The sequence below is a fragment of the Macrobrachium nipponense genome, chromosome 2 (genome assembly GCF_015104395.2).
Source record: "Macrobrachium nipponense isolate FS-2020 chromosome 2, ASM1510439v2, whole genome shotgun sequence".
Taxonomy (NCBI): Eukaryota; Metazoa; Arthropoda; class Malacostraca; order Decapoda; family Palaemonidae; genus Macrobrachium; species Macrobrachium nipponense.
This window is the reverse complement of record NC_087201.1, coordinates 132,819,424-132,838,824: the sequence shown is the minus strand read 5'-3', so window position 1 is coordinate 132,838,824 and position 19,401 is coordinate 132,819,424. Positions and strand designations below refer to the sequence as shown.

General features: G+C 37.2%; 1 protein-coding gene across 1 annotated transcript in view; it reads right to left on the bottom strand.

The window, feature by feature from the left end:
• Positions 1-19,401, bottom strand: part of LOC135220989 (teneurin-m-like) — a 538,744-nt gene that overhangs the window by 45,514 nt on the left and 473,829 nt on the right. The window contains 3 exon segments of the mRNA XM_064258693.1: positions 1,796-1,904; positions 2,300-2,509; positions 3,468-3,662. Of these exon segments, the coding sequence (XP_064114763.1) occupies positions 1,796-1,904; positions 2,300-2,509; positions 3,468-3,662 (514 nt within the window).

Below are 19,401 nucleotides of genomic sequence, written 5' to 3'. Positions count from 1 at the left end.
ATTTGCCTATGAATAATATTCTACCAGAGAACGAAAGTGCCGACAATCAGTGAGAAAAAATGTGAATGTCGAGAGTAAAACGGATAAGAAAAGGCTGACAACGATGCTAGCGGAATTCTCTTAAGTAATACAACAGCATCACACAAAGCGATTGAAAGGGCAGCGACTTCATGAAGTAAAAATCGCCATCTCATCATCAACTTTTAATACACTTGAAGAACAACAAATGCTTCGCTTTTCATGAACTGGCCAAAAAATGTAACTTTCTCGAGGAATTTCAACTTATCATCAATAGCAAAACGTCTTCAAATCCCCTTTTGTAAAAAATAAATAATAACTCGTACTGCAACTTTTAAAGCTTGTCTGAGAATTAAGTTTTTGTTCTTAAGTCTCTCTCTATCTCTTTTTTCCTTTTTTTTCTTTTTTTTAATAAGAGTTGCGAGGCAGACTTCAGGTCGACCTGACGCAAGAGATAATCACTTTGACCTTTGCTGATAAAGTTCAATTGATTCCCCCAATTAGAGGTAGAGTTATTTTCAGGATGAGGAAGTTACCCTTATACTTTTTTTTTTACTTTTTCTTTTAACATTTATGGACACAAGTATCATAACAAATTAATCAACTGACGAAATCCCGGATTTCCGGTGACATGATGGTTCATAAAGAGATTACTATTTTTCTCAGCTTTCTTTTCCTCCACTTATAATCGACCAATTATAAACAATTTCAATACACGCACACACACACACACACACACAGAGAGAGAGAGAGAGAGAGAGAGAGAGAGAGAGAGAGAGAGAGAGAGAGATTGCGAACATCTTTCCTACCTCGAGAAAACTTTTCCATTTATGTGTCAATGAGAATTCATAATAACATTTCAATTATTATTTGAGATCTATGCTAGCTTTGATGGGAGAACTCTTTACTTTAGCTGGTAGGCGGATAAGCGAATACTTTAAGAAGAGTCAAGTATATAATGACGAGAATTGTTACCCTAACTGATGAAATCTTATACAATAAATCATCAGTCTCTCAGGTTCGAATTCAGCAAAACATTAGATCAAAATCCTACACAACAAACATAAATCAACATTAATAATGCCAACAACAATAATAATAATAATAATAATAATAATAATAATAATATGGGACTATGGAATTAGAAGTGATAGGGTGACAGACTAGATGTAACGTTGATTGACAAAATCAAGAAGAAAGTATCGCTCATTGATGTCGCAATACTATGGGACACCAGAGTAAATGAGAACGAAAGAGAAAAAATTGATAAGTATCAAGACCTCAAAATAGAAATAAGGATATGGTATATACCCGGGGAAATTGTACCCATAATCATAGGAACAATAGGCACGATCCCAAGATCCCTGAAAAGGAACCTGGAAAAACTCTATTAATCCTGACTCCACACTATATACACTATACTCTATTAATCTTGTTACAGGCCGAGATTAATAGAGAACACGATATACAATATATTCTATTAATCCTGGCTCGTCGCACTATATACACTATACTCTATTAATCCTGTTACAGGCCAAGATTAATGGAGAACACCATATACACTAAACTCTATTAATCCTGTTACAAGCCAAGATCAATAGAGACACCATATACACTATCCTCTATTAATCATGACTCCACACTATAAACACTTTACTCTATTAATCCTGTTACAGGCCAAGATTAACAGAGAACACCATACATATACTATACTCTATTAATCCTGACTCCGCACTATATACACTATACTCTATTAATTCTGTTACGAGCCACCTACCTGGGGTCACAGGTCAGCAAGTCGCACCGTTCACCCGTCCAACCGGGGAAGCAGAGGCAGGACCCATCTTCACAACGCCCGTGGGTACCACAGTCCAGTCCGCAGACGGCTACAGTAGGATGGTCAAAAGAAAAAAAATAATGTGAATAAAATGTTTCGTTTTTGTCTCCTGCAAGTCCACATTGACGTATTCAAAGGGAAAAAGGTTTTCTTCTTTTATCTTCAGCAAGTTCACATTGAAGTATTCTCAGGGAAAAAAGGTTTCCTTTATTTTTTTTTTTTTGTCTTCAGTAAGTTGGTCAAGGTTGCGCTATCGTGTTTGTAACATCCAAAATACCAATGGAACTTATGGGCTGAATGAAAAAAACAAACAAAAAAACTGCAATATATGCATGATAAAATTCTAAAGGAGATTGAGCCGTATTTTCTGCATCCATAAAAAAAAAAAAAAAAAAAAAAAAAAGCTCCCACAGGGTAGCGGTGAAAGACTGACTCTGCACTCACCGACATCACACTCGGATCCCGTCCACTCGGGTTCACAGACGCACTCGTGGCTCTCCAGGTCAAACTGGCCGTGACCTGAGCAGTCGGGCAAGCAGTGAAGAGCCAATTCGTCGGTGCTGCCACAATCTGGACCCCTCCAGCCTTTCTTGCAAACACAGTGACCTCCCACGCACCACCCATGCCCCGAGCACGTCGGGTGTGGGCAGTCAGCTGGCGATAAAAAAAAAAGGCGATGATTTAGTGAGACAAGGAAAAACATGCTCTGAGTTGATGTCTAGACACGAAAAGAGTAAGTTTATAGGTATTAATATTGTTTGCTATAAATTATAAGCTTGTCAAGATAATTACAGTCTATTAATATAAAGAAAATATTCTTTGAATCAATGTTTTTATCGGAAAAGACACACCATTGGCAACTTCATATTTACGAAGAAAAACCTTCAATCACTTCATGTTGTAATTCCCTAAAAAGCATTCATTTCCTTGTTTATCTCTTTTATCTCTTCTCAGCAAATTTTGTCCTGCTCAGAAGCTTACTTCGACGAATGTTTAGTCACAATGTTCACTTGACTGAGGATGAGCCTAGTACAAGGTTCGAAAGCTATTGTTATTTATTAAAGAACCATCAACTCCCACCCAGCAATATAATTGTGGACCTGGAACCAATTCACATAGTAAGATATTCTACATTACTCATTACTTATATCTGAAATGCATTAAGTTACACTGTAAGCCTACGACCAATAGCATGTTGCTGGAATACTTATTGAGCGGTTGTATTAACCACGAACTTATCTTGATCACGTCAATAGTGTTCCTCTCGATTTGCTGCAATAATTATTGCAGCAAATCGAAAATTCTCCTTTTCATTTAGGACAGCAAAGGGAAAACTACAAAGGTTCGGTAAAGTTAAATATCCTGCTAACTTTACAGCAGCTGTAAAGCAACGCAGCAAACCGTATAAAGAAGTTACGGTAAAGGAACGAGACGATATTCTTCTTTTAAGGCGTCATGGCTATCTCCCCCTTGCACTGATATAAATTACAATGTACGGGCAAAACCCACCTTCGTAAACATGACACCCATGATGAAGGCTCAATGGTCATGACGCTCGTCTCAGAGAGAGAGAGAGAGAGAGAGAGTCTTTATAAGACCTTCCTCCACTTACTTTCTTCGCAGAACTCTCCTTTGTAGCCTTTGGCGCAGTGGCATCGCCCATCAACACAGTGACCGTGCCCATTGCAGTCGGGGACCTCGCACTCGTCATGGCGAATGCTGCATTCTCGGCCCTTCCAGCCTGGTCTACAAGTGCACTCGCCGTCCCGGTATTCGCCATTACCGGAACAGAGCACGGGACACATCACTGAAAGAGAAAGACGTAAACAATGTAAAAATGTTCACTCGATTACATTCATAAAAATACTTACATTAGCAACACACACATATAACATGAAGGCAATCAAAATCTTCTGTCTTTTTTTTTTCTAACGGAGGGTAAAAACTTAAAACCAAAAAAAGAAAAACAAAATTGTACGGAAACAAATAGGGCGAGCTTGGAATAGTCCATCCAGGGTTTTAAAAACATTCACAGGGCTGAAAGATCTGTGAAAGAGAGAGAGAGAGAGAGAGAGAGAGAGAGAGAGAGAGAGAGAGAGAGAGTATTTGCATACACACCGTGACACCTGAAAAAAAAGTCAGTGGTTTAGAAAAAGAGCAGGTCATTGGCAGATACTGATGTATTTTCTAAATTTTTGTTTCTCACCGATGGTTTTTTACAGGTTTTTTTCTTTGGAGTAGAACGACTATCACAGTATTCGTTAAAGAACACAAATATTCGTGATTAGTTTACGTAAAACAGGCTGTAATCATTGTTTCGATACATACATACACACAAACAAACAGACAAAAAATAAATGCGATTAATGGCGAATAGAGGTGAAACAGCTTCCATACCCGACTGTGACACATTTAGGGAAAAAGATAGAAGAATGGCCTTGTGCTTTAAGCCCCTTAGTTTTTGAGAGAGAGAGAGAGAGAGAGAGAGAGAGAGAGAGAGAGAGAGAGAGAGAGAGAGAATCTTTGAGCAAACATGGGGCACACAATCCCTTGAAATGGGGTTAAACGAATGGCCGACATTTGGAATGCCTTTATACTGTATGCAAAAAGTGAGGACACAGAAGTACAATATATTTGGTTGACATTTAGCCTGAACAGATAAGGAACTATTAAGTTCTTCGTTCCAGCTATATATAAGCATCTCTTGGGTTGAGAATAAAAGTAATGCTATAAACGGGGTGCTATGTCCAACTAGGGCCACTTCAGATTATGAGATAAGAAAAAATACTATAAAAAAAGAAATTGTCTCAATGTGACGAAGATTTACCCATGAAAACAATGCGTACAACAATTCCTGAAATGAAAAGCAGAAAGTTGGACCATATACTGATTATAATTAAAGTAATATAATCAACTGTTCCGAAACTTGATGTAATCCGGTGCAGCCTAAAATGTTACATCGGTCTTGAAGAATCTTGACTTGATACGGAAATATTGTACAGTTGCCAATATCTTCTTCAAAAGGAGGAGCAAGTTCACTACTTATCATTATTCTCTATAGCAATCGACGAGCTTTAGGTTAAGTCAAGAATGTAGAATGTGCTTAAATAGATCAAAAGCAATATACAAAACCCATTGCAACTCGATGTGATTCAAGTTTCCAAGACTCCTAAAAATAATAATTCATATTTCTAAGCAAACATCCACTAAACGTTAACACACGAACATTCAACTGCGGGAAACCTTAGAAATAACGCAAAAATAACACTGAATACATTGTTCACAACACACACCTACGTTATTATACTGAAAATAATCTCGACGAAATTGTTAATGTCAATCAAAGGTTATTCGTTCTCTCAAAGGATACTGTCTTGCCTTTCCTGAAGATACATTCATATATTATATATATATATATATATTAATATTTTATATATTTATATATATATAGATATATATATATAATTATATATATTATTATATATATATAATATATATATATATATATAATCACGAAGGAAGTAATAGGGAAAGGTATCGTCATAGTTTAACAATTTGTTTTAAATGCCGACGTTTCACGACGAATTCCAAGTCGTACGTTCAAGGCTATAAAATATATTTTGCGAACATTAATAACTCAAAATAAATCATGCTTATATGCATGGCAACAGCTCTATTTTTAGTAAAAACATTTAAAACTAAACACCACATTCATAGACAAATATGTTATAAGTAAAACAAGTTCACTAAAATCTTAAAACAAAAATAAATAAAAACAGAGTGAGGATAACCAGTGGCCCAAGCTCGGCTATAAACAATTAAAAAAAAACAAAAAAAGACGATTGAGTGTTTAAAGACGGTGCAGTCTTCTTAATGATTATGGATTCTAAGATGGTTAAGTCATTGTTGTTCCGCAATTGGCATAAGATGGAAAAATCATTGCTTTCAATATACGTTGTACATAACTTTAAATGGTTTCGTCAACTTGATTGTTCAGGATTTGATAACCTGCTACCTGTTCTATGGCTTATGCCCCTGTGGGAATCTTAGGCCAAGTTCAGAACAACAAGGACCTAACCATCTGTTGATCTGGCCAGTGAAGGTATGCGGAAATTAGTCGACTCTGTAGGTTAGTTACGCAGGATACGACTGATATACTATATATATATATATATATATATATATATATATATATATTATATATAATGATATATTTATGCCCATTAAAACACACTTTGGTTTTAATAGAAGAATTTATTTACACACACACACACACACACACACACACACACACACACACACACACACACATATATATACATATATATATATATAATCTCACACCATCAGATTGGTATAGATAATTAGTATGACATTGGCTACCGTAATCTGGTTTGGCTTATGGCCAGCATAGGTGGCTTTAATAAAAGAAAAATAATATATATATATATGTGTTATAAAATATATATTATAATTAGATATATATATATATAGATATATATATATATATATATATATATATAAACTTTTGTATTCAATCAGCATAAAATTCGTAATGGACTATAATGGAATCACAATATACAACACAGAAAAATCAGGCAATTTCGCAATGCTTTATGCATGAAATATTTGGCGATTCTTATAAACACTGCATAAAAATACTGATTGAAAACACATCCGGTTTCTAGCGATAATCTATATTCAGGGAACACTGCCAATGACACTAAATTAAGCCTTGCAAAGATTTTAACTATACGAGAATATGCCATTCTCTCTCTCTCTCTCTCTCTCTCTCTCTCTCTCTCTCTCCGCCTGTGATTTAGTCTCCCTCATCAGCACTGTGTAAAAATACTTATTAGTTTACACATCGGGTATGTAGTGACATTCCATATTCTAAAACACTGCTAATGCCACTATCTGAAGGCTTGCAAAGATTTGAGGTATACTCTCTCTCTCTCTCTCTCTCTCTCTCTCTCTCTCTCTCTCTCTCTCTCTCTGTGTGATCTAATCCACGTCGTTACTTAGCAAATGCAAGCTCTCTGCAGACAGACAGATACCAAATCAAACAATAAAAGTTAATTCAATAAGGAAAGGAGAAAAAAAAAAAGAAGCACAAATGAAATGGATATTGGTTGTAGACAAACACTACCTCGCCATCATCAGCCAAGACCGATTTCTCAACAGCGATGATTGCGAAGAGGTCCTTCCGTTAAAATTTCATCGTTTACTTTTGTTCATTAAAATATGACATTGAAGTTTTCCCGACAAATAACCGCCAGGTCAAGTACTTTTTCCGATGAAATGTCGTCGTCGGAGAGCTTTTAAATCAGGCTCTCTCTCTCTCTCTCTCTCTCTCCGCTGCGATCGACTGTATGGACCGGAGACTTTAGACCCAATTTCGTCCGACGAGTCTCGTTGGCTGAAGGCAAGGAAAAAAAAATGCTGTTGCCTTTACCGAAGAAGACTTGACGAAGGAAATAATCGCCATCGAAAATCAAGTGGGGCGAGAGACGAGAAATCGCAGAGATGCAATTGAGTTACTGGGTGAACTCGGCTCGCCCGACCGGAAAACAATGCATCTAAACTGGTAAGAGATTCCTGGACAGGGGGACATGGTAACATTAAAATCTAGAGAGAAAAGAGAGAGAGAAAAAAATTAACGGGAAAAAAATTCGTGGTTAGAAGATCGTAATTAAAAATTTGATTGGTTGAACAACGACGACAACAAGAACTCGATTGGTTGAGCAATAATTGGATTCACTTTGAAAAACAACGACAAGAATTCGACTGGCTGGACAACAGCGACAACAAGAATTTGATTGGTTGAACAACAGCGACAACAAGAACTCGATTGGTTGAGCAACAACGACAACAAGAATTCGTCTGGTTGAACAACATCGACAGCAAGAATGTGACTGATTGAACGACAACAAAGAATTTGATTGGTTGAACAACAACGACAACAAGAATTCGACTGGTTGAATAACATCGACAACAAGAACTTGATTGGTTGAACAACAACGACAACAAGAATTCGACTGGTTGATTAACATCGACAACAAAAACTCGATTGGTTGAACAACAACGACAACAAGAAGGTGACTGACTGAACGACAACAAGAACTGGATTGGTTAAGCAATTGATTGAACAACAGCGGGATCCCGAACAAAAATAACCAGAAATAATAAACTATTCCAACCCAGCGCGGCGAACGGGAGAAGCACACGTGTTGTGGATATGATGCAAATAACCCCAAAAAAAAGAAGAAAAAAAACTGAACTTACTCCATTAGACTCCATTAGAGGGAGTGCAAAGAGAAGGGCTACCATTATCCAGAGGTTTGAAATTTATGGCCTTGGCAAAGCCTTGTTGAAATAAAAATGAGATAAGGTTTCGTGAACCTTTAACACTCGAGACACTGCGAGAGAGACCAAAAGGAAAAACGTCTGAAGGGTCTCGCGAATTCCGACAAAAGTACTTCAGTCTAAAGGTAGAGAGAGAGAGAGAGAGAGAGAGAGCGAGAGAGAGAGAGAGAGGATATATTTTTTTCTCTATACATACACATACACATATATATTTATCCTATGGTGTATATACTGTATACAAGATTATATATATCTATATATATCATATATATACATATATATATATATATAAAAATATATATATATTACAGAGAGAGAGAGAGAGAGAGAGAGAAGATGAGAGAGAGAGAGAGAGAGAGGATAGTTTTCTTGCTCTCTATAAATACACACAATTATATATAAAATATATATGTATGGGTATGTATGTATATATATTATAGTATATATATCTATATATTATATATATACATATATTATATAGTCATATTATATATATATCTACTATATGATTATACCTATATATATTATATATCTATATATTATATTGTATATATATATATATTATTTTATATAATCATATATAATAATTAATAAATATAATTAATTATATTATTTAATATTATTAACTACTATGTATATATATATATAATATTTAATATATGCTCTATATTTTCAGAGAGATAAAAAAAGGAGAGAGAGAGAGAGAAGAAAGAAGGGGGAAAGCTACTCCCGGTAACACTACCTCACAAACTTTAGGTAACAGCAAGAGCTCTAATGAAGAAAAATACCGGACTAGGGATGAAAAAATGCCTTTTACCTTGGGTCCTCCCCCCCCTCCCCCCCCCCCCACCCCCCCCCCCACCCCCCGCCCTTACTGGCCCGTCACCCTGCCTGCCTGCCCCACCTACAAGTTCCCTCCCTACATAGGAAATAGAAGGAAAGAAAAATAAAAGAGACTGTCGTGTCTGCAGAAAGGAAACGAGGTCACACTGGAAGAATTTTCTAAAAGACACGCGATCTACCTATTAACCTCTCATCTCCAAAATGTAGATAACAAAATGGAAATCCCATACAAAAAAAAAATGCATGATTCCCATTCACAATTTTTGCTTATGCAAACACGAAAGTTTTTTTTTTTGTTCGTGAAAGGCTAATTTTCATTATTTTTGTTCGTGAAAGACTACATTTGATGTTCTTTGTTTGTGAAAGGCTAAATTTAATGTTTTTTGTTCGTGAAAGACTATATTTAATGTTTTTCTTTGTTCATGTATGGTTAATTTTAATGTTTTTTGTTCGTGAAATACTTAATTTAATGTTTTTCTTTGTTCGTGAAAGGCTAAATTTAATGTTTTTGACAGTGAAAGGCTGAATTTAATTTTTTTTGTTAGTGAAAGGCTACATTTAATGTTTGTTTTTTGTTCGTGAAAGGCTAAATTTTACTTTAGTTCTACTCGTGAAAAGATAATATTTAAATATTTTTGTCTTCACAAAAAAATGGAAATCCATCCTAAACAGTTACTTTCACGGAGGGAAATCGCCGCACATCACCCAATATAAAAGAGGTCAGTAGGAGTGTAAATAAAGAGGGTACACGACTAGCTTTGCAAGGGGGAGAATCATTTCAATTCAAATCTCCGACCTCTTGCCTCACAGAGCGGCTGTTTGCCGGGCTTAAGTCAGAGTAAGTTGATTTTTTTCTCTTCCTCGAATCATTTACTTATTTACCGTTCGTCTTCAGAGAGATTCCGCGCGATTTCTACCTAACAGTGTTTACAGTGTAAGATTATACTGTTCAACACAGAAATCAATGGAGAAGCTTAAATGAAAAAAAGTCTTGAACCTCCAGAGACTAAGGGCATGCGTATGACCACCTTAGATCGTCAGGCCACTCACCAGCTAATGGCCACTATCTATCTATCTATCCTTCTATCTATCTATCTATCTATCTCTATCTATCTTCCCTTTAAGTTTGTCCTGGACGGTTAATCCTCCAATCTTAATTTCCTCTTCTGCGCCTTCAGTTCTCTTCTCCCCTTCCCTCTCCTTATTCTACTTCCTTCTGATTGCAACAGCTCGATCTTAGCAAGGCCACCTTTCCCTCCTATCTCTCACGAACGAGAGAGAGAGAGAGAGAGAGAGAGAGAGAGAGAGAGAGAGAGAGAGAGAGAGAGAGGATAATGTGTCTCCACTCCTCATCAGCCTCAGACGCAGCATCCTTTCAAGAGATCAACCAAGTGGGCGATCAAAGGTGTCTGACGACGTCCTCCTGAGGAAATAATTACTCCTCTTCATTTTATTGCTCATGATGTCTTTGTACGTTTGTGTTTGCGGCAAAATAGCCGCGCGTGCGCGCAACATCACAAACGCACGCTGCTTCATGTCCTTTCTTCAAAGGGAGGGGAATTTGTTAAGCCGCCTGAAAAACATTCTCTCCAAAGATTTCCAGCCTCCAAAGAATCTAAGATAAATACGAGCCCTCTGATAAAAGGCCGATCTTGCGTCAGAGTTCCACCCTTCCAAATCTGCCCGGCAGAATTCACCGCTCCCCAATTCGGGCTCGTTTGGTTCCTTCGCTTTCATGCTATGAGAGAAGAAGGTGTCCTGCCCTACCGGGGTCCTTCGAAGGTACTCAAGAGTGTATTTGAAGGATCTTGCTCCTGCCCAACTGCGTTACTGACCTGATTAGCGGGACTGTGATACCTTTTTAGTATCATCTAGATATTAAGGAAATATGTTATATTAGTCAAAGCTTGGTCAGAGTGACAGAGCATATTAGTGACTCTTCCATGGATATATTCACGACCTGATGAGTATCAACACTTCATAAATAAAAATTTATGACTGTCATATTATAACAGCCTTTATTTTTGTGCTAACAACCATTGGTCCATTTTTTTTTTAGGTACGGAAACATGACGACGAAACGAGTGAAAATGTTTAATTCTTCCCAGAACTGAAATGCAAAATAAAAATAGAGATGAAATGTTGATCGCGTTTCTCATCTGTGTTTGCATGAACAAATATCAGGGTCAGTGGAACTCAATCAATGATTAATGTCAAACGACAGATTCGTTATACAGGCTGATTTGTCACACCAAGTTTCGTTTTCATTCAGATCAATGATCTGGAAGGTTAAATACGAGTTTCCGATAATGCGAGATTTGCAAGTCCAGTTAAAGATTCCTCTAATAAGTAGAGGAAGCGTCACCAATACTGCTTATGATTTCGCTGGCAGGTTTATGTCTAAGTATATAAAAAGATTCGCATGCATCAAAAATAAGTTTTCCAACGTGTTCATACTCCAACAGCTAAGTCCTACACCTACAGCATATAAACCCGGCAGCTATGGGCAAGGTTGCTCTTCAGTTACAATTAGGTAAATAAATAATATATATATACGCATTACGCTACAAATGTCCTTTAATATCTAATTCGCTCTACCTCAGAATTAATATATTTTTTATATAATTTTATTTGTTAACTGAACGGGGATGGGAGTGTATAATATTCGTATCTATAATCAACGGGGGATGTGTATCAGACTCATATATATATATATATATATATATATATATATATATATATATATATATATATATATATATATATATATATATCTATTCTCTATATATATATATCTATGAATATATATATGTAAATATATATTAATATTTATTTAAATATTCGATTCCCCTTCGGTGTATAGCTACCCAGAGGTTGAGTGAATATGATACTGAACGGCAATTATAGCTTACTGTCTGTGAATATAAAATGCCACGGTGTATGTGGCAAAAATTCATATGAAACTCTAGCCAGGAAACTGTAGAACTTGCAGACTCCAGCGTATCGCAAGAAATTCCTCATAAAAAATGAAATGTGTGGACTACTTTTATAGATACAAAATCTGTCTCACATACAATAGCTATATATAGTATAAGTGTACAAGTTAAGGTAAGTTAAAATCTTAGTTTTCCCAGACCACTGAGCTGATTTAAACAGCTCTCCTAGGGGTGGCCCGAAGGATAAGATATTTTTACGTAGCTAGGAACAAATTGGTTACCTAGCAACGGGACCTACAGCTTATTGTGGGATCCGATCCACATTATATCGAGAAATGAGTTTCTATCACCAGAAATAAATTCCTCTGGTTCCGCGTTGGCCGAGCCGAGAATCGAACTTCGGCCCAACGAATTGGTAGTCGAGCGCAAAATCCACTCTTCCAACGAGAACTGTAATAAGTATATATCGAAATATATATATATATATATATATATATATATATATATATATATATATATATATATATATAGTTATACTTTCCCAATATGATTTTTGATTTTTTTAATTGCGTGTAGGCCTGTGGATATTTCTAACCTACCTACCTACATGTATAGGCAGAACTATCCATTAGGCCTACAAGCCAATAAAAAACAAATCAAAATCTGGGGAAATATTATACTGCAAGACGAAGCCACGAACCTCGTGGGCGCACAATAGAATTCACGGTCTTATACTGATATGGAAAAAGCAACAGATGCTCCTTACGAACTGCTGAAACAGCGAATGGCAACAATGCTATCTCTCTTTCTCAGAGTCGACATGAGAGAGAGAGAGAGAGAGAGAGAGAGAGAGAGAGAGAGAGAGAGAGAGAGAGAGAGAGAGAAACTACTCGAGGAAGCAATATTTTCCAGCTGATAGACAGCCCAGCAGCACCACGAAGCTCACTGGCTGGAATTTATTTTTCGTGAAGATCTCAAAATATCCGAGGGAGTCAGCGTTTTGGAAGCGACCAACCCGCTCGCAAGTGTGAGCATGAAAATAAAAGGTATATCAAATAAGATCTCTCGGCTCACACCACTCAAGGAGAAAATTCTCTCTCTCTCTCTCTCTCTCTCTCTCTCTCTCTCTCCTCACCTGCATACCTATGGAATGAATACCTTTCCTTTGTACTACGCGTGGACATTCGCGGGTGGTGGGAAACGGCATGCAGTGTTGAAAGAAGTCAGTAATGGACATTATTATATTTCTGCTGCTACTTGGACATTAGAAGAAGAGAAGAATAAGAAGAAGAAGAAGGAGGAGGAGCAAGACAACACAGCTATTACCAGACCTCGACTAAGTGCCATCGGTGTTAAAATACCTGAGTTATTCTTATGCATAAAGACTGAAATGGCGTCACTGATCCTTGACAAATACTAACAAAAATATCTTCTAAATACATAAACGAATCTTCTAAATCCTGGAATTACAACATATATTGACACATTTCCCTGGTTTCTTTAAGAATTTTCCCGTAATACAGAACTAATTACCAATATACACTCGGTATATATATAAATAAATATACATATGTGCACACACACATATATAGCTGTGTGTATATATATATATATATATATATATATATATATATATACACATACAGTGTATATCAATATATATAGTGTGTATATTCGTAATTACTTCTGTATATATATTTTCGATTTTTAGCAGATAAATTGGGACTAAGCTTACTTTTGGGATGTGTTTAATTCAATGTGTTTAAGTTTCGCTCTCTCTCTCTCTCTCTCTCTCCTCTCTCTCTCTCTCTCTCTCGTGTTTGTATATACCGCCTTCTAACAGAAGAGAGAGAGAGAGAGAGAGAGGGAGAGAAAGAGAGAGAGAGAGAGATTTAAACGCAGCCATTAAAATGGGCTTAATCTCAATACATCCGCTAAAAACCACCCGACGAGAGATGGCGCTCACAGAGCGAATATAACACAGGGGAAAATAAAAATCCGGGGCGTTTTTGATTTGGAGCTAATTAGAAACGGGGAAAAGTAATTAGAACCCAGAACACCAATTAGAAGATGGAGGAGTAATTGATGGAGGGAAAAGCGACACATTCTTTTTTTTTTCGGGAAGAGCAGAAATCGGCGAAGGGGAGCAGGGGAGGGAGGGGGTTGGTGGGGACGGCAGGGACGGGGGGTTGGTTCCCCCCCTTCCCCCTTTTGCGGGTCTACGTTTATTATTTCTGAACTGCATACCGCTTATTATTTATTTGCCAGCTAGTTAGAATCAAAACAGCTTGATTCAATAGGCACATTATAAACAGCGACAGAAAAAATATAAACTTTTGTCACAGCGTGGAATTCTGCGATGAAATAACAGACAATATTAAATATTCATATGATCAAAGACGCTGACAAGGGCGCCATCGAACACTTTCTATCGAATGTTTTGATTAAACTAATCAATTACAGAAAAAAATTTCCATTCAAAGGTCCTAACAGTGCAAAATCGACAAACACGCCCCAAGCGTTTTATCAGTATTATGTAGGAAATAAAATTTATGAGGGATTATCAATAGGTCATATAAGTGAACCCTTGCTATGCACATCTGTTTGTTATTACCTTACATAAAATTCATTAGGGTCCTGTAGTCGTTGAATTTTATTCTGGATGTTACCGTGACAATTGCGTAACGTCACAGTGCCAAGTTTTCAATTAGCTAAATAGGCAGCAAAAGAAAAATAAAGACTTGACATTTACATGCACAAAACGTCTGCTTATTCAGTGTTTATCTGCATATTATTCCATAAACCATGCTATTCAAAACTGAAGCAAATATGACCAGATTAAAAAGAATCTCTGAAGTTGAAAGCCTCAGAACTTCATGAACTAGACCACAGATGAGCAAAGCTCACCTGAAACAAGCCAAGATTAGGCTCCAAACTGTACGTTATGCTCGATAGTATGGAAATGAAGCTCCTCAGATCTGCCAGCATTTAGGTATCAAGAGATAAACAATATAGTTTCTTATCAGGGAAGAAGGGTCGGTATCAATTGTCTGGCTAAGCCTACATCTTGATGTTTACACGTCCATTGTGAACATCTACTTTCCATGCACACGGGAGTAATTCGTTCCAATAAAGGATATTGTTTTTAAAATGGGGGAGCTACGCACATCACTAATCTCGAATTTGAATCAAAAGTCTTCCGACTAAACAATAATTCTGTCAGGTCATGCTTAAACTGATTTATTTTATAACTCTGTCTTACGGTTGGCATTCGCTAAATATTATTCTGTATTCCGTCAGGTCATACTCACAAATGATTCATTTTTCAACTCCGTCGTACGGCTGGTATCCTTTAGACATTATTCAGTAGATATTATTTTGGGAGGTGCTCCCAACAGCTTTCGTTCTACAAACCATCATCAATTCCTCGCCTAATTTAATGTCTTCACCATAATCTCAGATACAGTCTAAGGAGAAACCTTTATTAATACTAATAAACTTTTTTTTTACAATCTCTCTACCAAAAAGCACTTTAATAAATTTATGAATAAACAACTTCTACAATCAGTAAAATTCATATAGCAGAGAGAGAGAGAGAGAGAGAGAGAGAGAGAGAGAGAGAGAGAGAGAGAGAGAGAGAGAGAGATGGATAATTTATACTCAAATATCCACATTTTATTTATTGAAGTTTCCAAGGAAGAATGCATTAGCAACTCGCTATCCATTTATATGCTACAAGGGCATGACTTGAGAGAGAGAGAGAGAGAGAGAGAGAGAGAGAGAGAGAGAGAGAGAGAGAGAGAGAGAGAGAGAGAGAGATTAAATCTTATACCTTTAAATAATTTAATATAGTTTAAATTGAAATACATTCAAATAGAAATTTATATATATATATATATATATATATAATATATATATATATATATATATATATATATATATAGTGTGTGAGAAAGGGATTAAATCTTACACCTTACAAATGTTCTAAATAGACTACATAATATAATATGAAATAAAATATATCAAAGTACAAATTTAATCTAAACTTTAATGTACATAATTAATTCTTGAATTAGCCCCCTCCTTTCCTGTACCTCCGTCTCCCAACCAAATAAAAAAAAGAAATCGAACATTCAACATTCATTTAACATCATGCATGTTAAAGGTCAGGAAAAGCCAACGTTGACCCATCACTTTCAAGAGAGAGAGAGAGAGAGAGAGAGAGAGAGAGAGAGAGAGAGAGGTAAACAAACGAGCTATCACTGTTGACAGGTATATTGGTCACGACCCGATCCAACCACACTAAACTCTCCCAGTAATGATAACGGTAACGAGAATTAGATCATCTAGCAAAGGATTCGCGACGCTTTTTCACGGCGAATCGTTCGATTAAAACAGCTCGCTGGTTATGTCTACGTGCGTGCGTGCGCGCGCGATAGAGAGCGCGCTTGATTCCCCCCGCAAAGCCATTTCACAGACAAATGAGATCGTTACTTTTAATCTGGGCCATAAAAAAAAAACACACACACACACACGTACGCAGAAAACCACCACAGACAAACAACGCATTTAAAAAAAAACAGCTCCCGCTTCAAACGGTTTGCGGCGGCGGCGGCGGGGGGTGGGCGTCGGTCGGTCTGTCGGTGCCATTAACGTTATCATTTCATTATGGGCGACGATCCTCCTCCTCTCGCGACTCCACGAGACCCACTTCCTTTGATCCCTTGTTGTCGAGTCACCGCCGAGTTGACTGATTGCCCGAGGAAACGAAAGTGGCCTGTCGGCGGTTACCCATGATTGATTGCCAAAACCATTTACTTGTCGTTTGAACGAACACTTGAGCGGGGAGGAGAATTCCCCCCCAAAAATGATGGCGGCCGCTCGCCAGGTTCGGCGTGAACTTTCTCTCTCTCTCTCTCACGGTTCATTGTGGTAATGGCTCTCTGTTGGCTGAGTAATCTCGCTAACTGATTGCTCTAGGATAACTGCGAGGATTTACTGACTCTCTTCTCTCTCTCTCTCTCTCTCTCTCTCTCTCTCTCTCATGCATGAACATACTAATGCCATCTCCATTACTGTAACAATTTGGTGATGTGTCCTTTATGAATGTCCTTAAAAGTGGGAAAATAGAATGTGTGAGAGAGAGAGAGAGAGAGAGAGAGAGAGAGAGAGAGAGAGAGAGATCTGTGCAATGAGCTGTTTCACTCAAGTTTGATGAGGATTAACCCCATCCAAGAATTCCCGTTTTTGACGGTCTACATTTTCTCAGAACCGAGAGAGAGAGAGAGAGAGAGAGAGAGAGAGAGAGAGAGAGAGAGAGAGAGTCTTAAGATCGTCATACCAACTTGAATTTAGAAATTCAAAATATACTCCAAAGAAATTATTGCGACACTCAGTACTTCCCGAAGGAAATATGCAGGAAAACCGACTCATAAAAAAAAAAAAAAAATAAATAAATAAAAAATTTCCTGTATTTACCATCCACATTAAAAGAAATAAGACTTCGGCCGTCATCCCCAAGCACCGCCTTCACGAACTTCGCATCTCGACATCACAAGCAAATTATTCTTTCGAAACTCGGTTGGCGGCAACTTTCGTCAGCCGAACGCGGGAAAAGAAGAAGAAGAAGAAGAAGAAGAAGAAGAAAAACCTCGTCGAGTCATCTTCGGAAGCAACTTCCACAGGGAGGGAGGAAGGGAGGAAGGGAGGAGGGGTCTTTTCCAAACGCCGCACAGGTGTTGTGCGTAATTCACGTCAAAGGGGGGACGCCATCAAAGGACATTATCATCCAGGGACGCCAACGCAATCGAGATAATCAGAGGGCGCGCGTTAAATATGGCGATCGTACATTGGACAGCCTTCTCCTCAGCCCTACTTCAGGAAGACTCGATTATTTTTCGCCTCACGATGAATTCCAGGGACTAGGTGTGAAGAGGACGTCTGCTCGCTCCTTGACGAGATAAACTGTAGTGTATGTTCGTGAGGGTACAATATTTGTTTCTCTAATATACGAGAAAATATTTCATATTTTATTTGCACGAGAAAGCAAAATATTTCATTAACTATTTTTGACTTTATATGGAAGAGAAAGTAAGATATTTGTTTCTGAAAAATTTTAGAACGTATTTCACATTTTACATGAACGAGAAAGTAAAATATTTGTTTTTCAAAATATTTTAGAACATATTTTACATTTTACATGCACGAGAAATTAAATATTTGTTTTTCAAATATTTTGGAAAATATTCTACATTTTATATGAACGAGAAAACAAAATATTTGTTTCTAAAATATTCCAGAAAATATATTTGTTACGTTCGAGAAAGTAAAATATGTATTCTCAAATATTTCAGAAAACAATTTATACTTTGCATGTACGAGAAAGCAAAATACTTGTTTATCAAATATTTCATAAAATATCTAATATTTTATATTTAAGAAAGTAAAACATTCGAGAAATACAAGTGGTATTACGGAATATCAACGGGTAATTCAGGATTAAGGAGAAAATATGCAATGATACGAGATGATCAGAAGGCATCATAATTAGTTATATAAATTATATAAAAAAAATAAATAATGAAAATTCGATCAGACTTTCGGAAGAGAGTGAGAGAGAAAAAAGTTACTTATAGGCCTGGGACGTTATTCGTCCTGTAAGGGAACAGGGGAAGGGGGGGGGGGGAGGTGGAGGAAAGAGGCATGCAATGTCCCATCTGTTCCAAATGCATATACAAGTAAGTTACTTTAAATAATAATAATAATAATAATAATAATAATAATGATAATAATGTGTAGGAAAGCGCGATATGAAAAATGAGACCATAAACCACATAGCAAGCGAATGTCCGGCACTTGCACAGAACCAGTGCAAAAAGAGGCATGATTCAGTGGCAAAAGCCCTCCACTGGAGCCTGTGCAAGAAACACCAGCTACCTTGCAGTAGTAAGTGGTACGAGCACCAACCTGAGGAAGTGATAGAAAACGATCACGGAAAGATCCTCTGGGACTATGGTATCAGAACAGATAGGGCGGTATGTGCAAATAGACCAGATGTGATGTTGATTGACAAAATCAAGAAGAAAGAATCACTCATTGATGTCGCAATACCATGGGAAACCAGAGTAGAAGAGAAAGAAAGAGAAAAGATTGACAAGTATCAAGACCTGAAAATAGAAGTAAGAAGGATATGGCTTATGCCAGTGGAAACTGTACCCAGCATCATAGGGACACTAGGCACGACCCCAAGATCCCTGAAAAGGAATCTGGAAAAACTATAGATGCTGAAGTAGCTCCAAGAGTCATACGAAAGTGTGTGCTCCTAGAAACAGCGCACATAGTAAGAAAAGTAATGGACTCCTAAGGAGGCAGGATGCTATCTGGAACCACATGCACTATTTA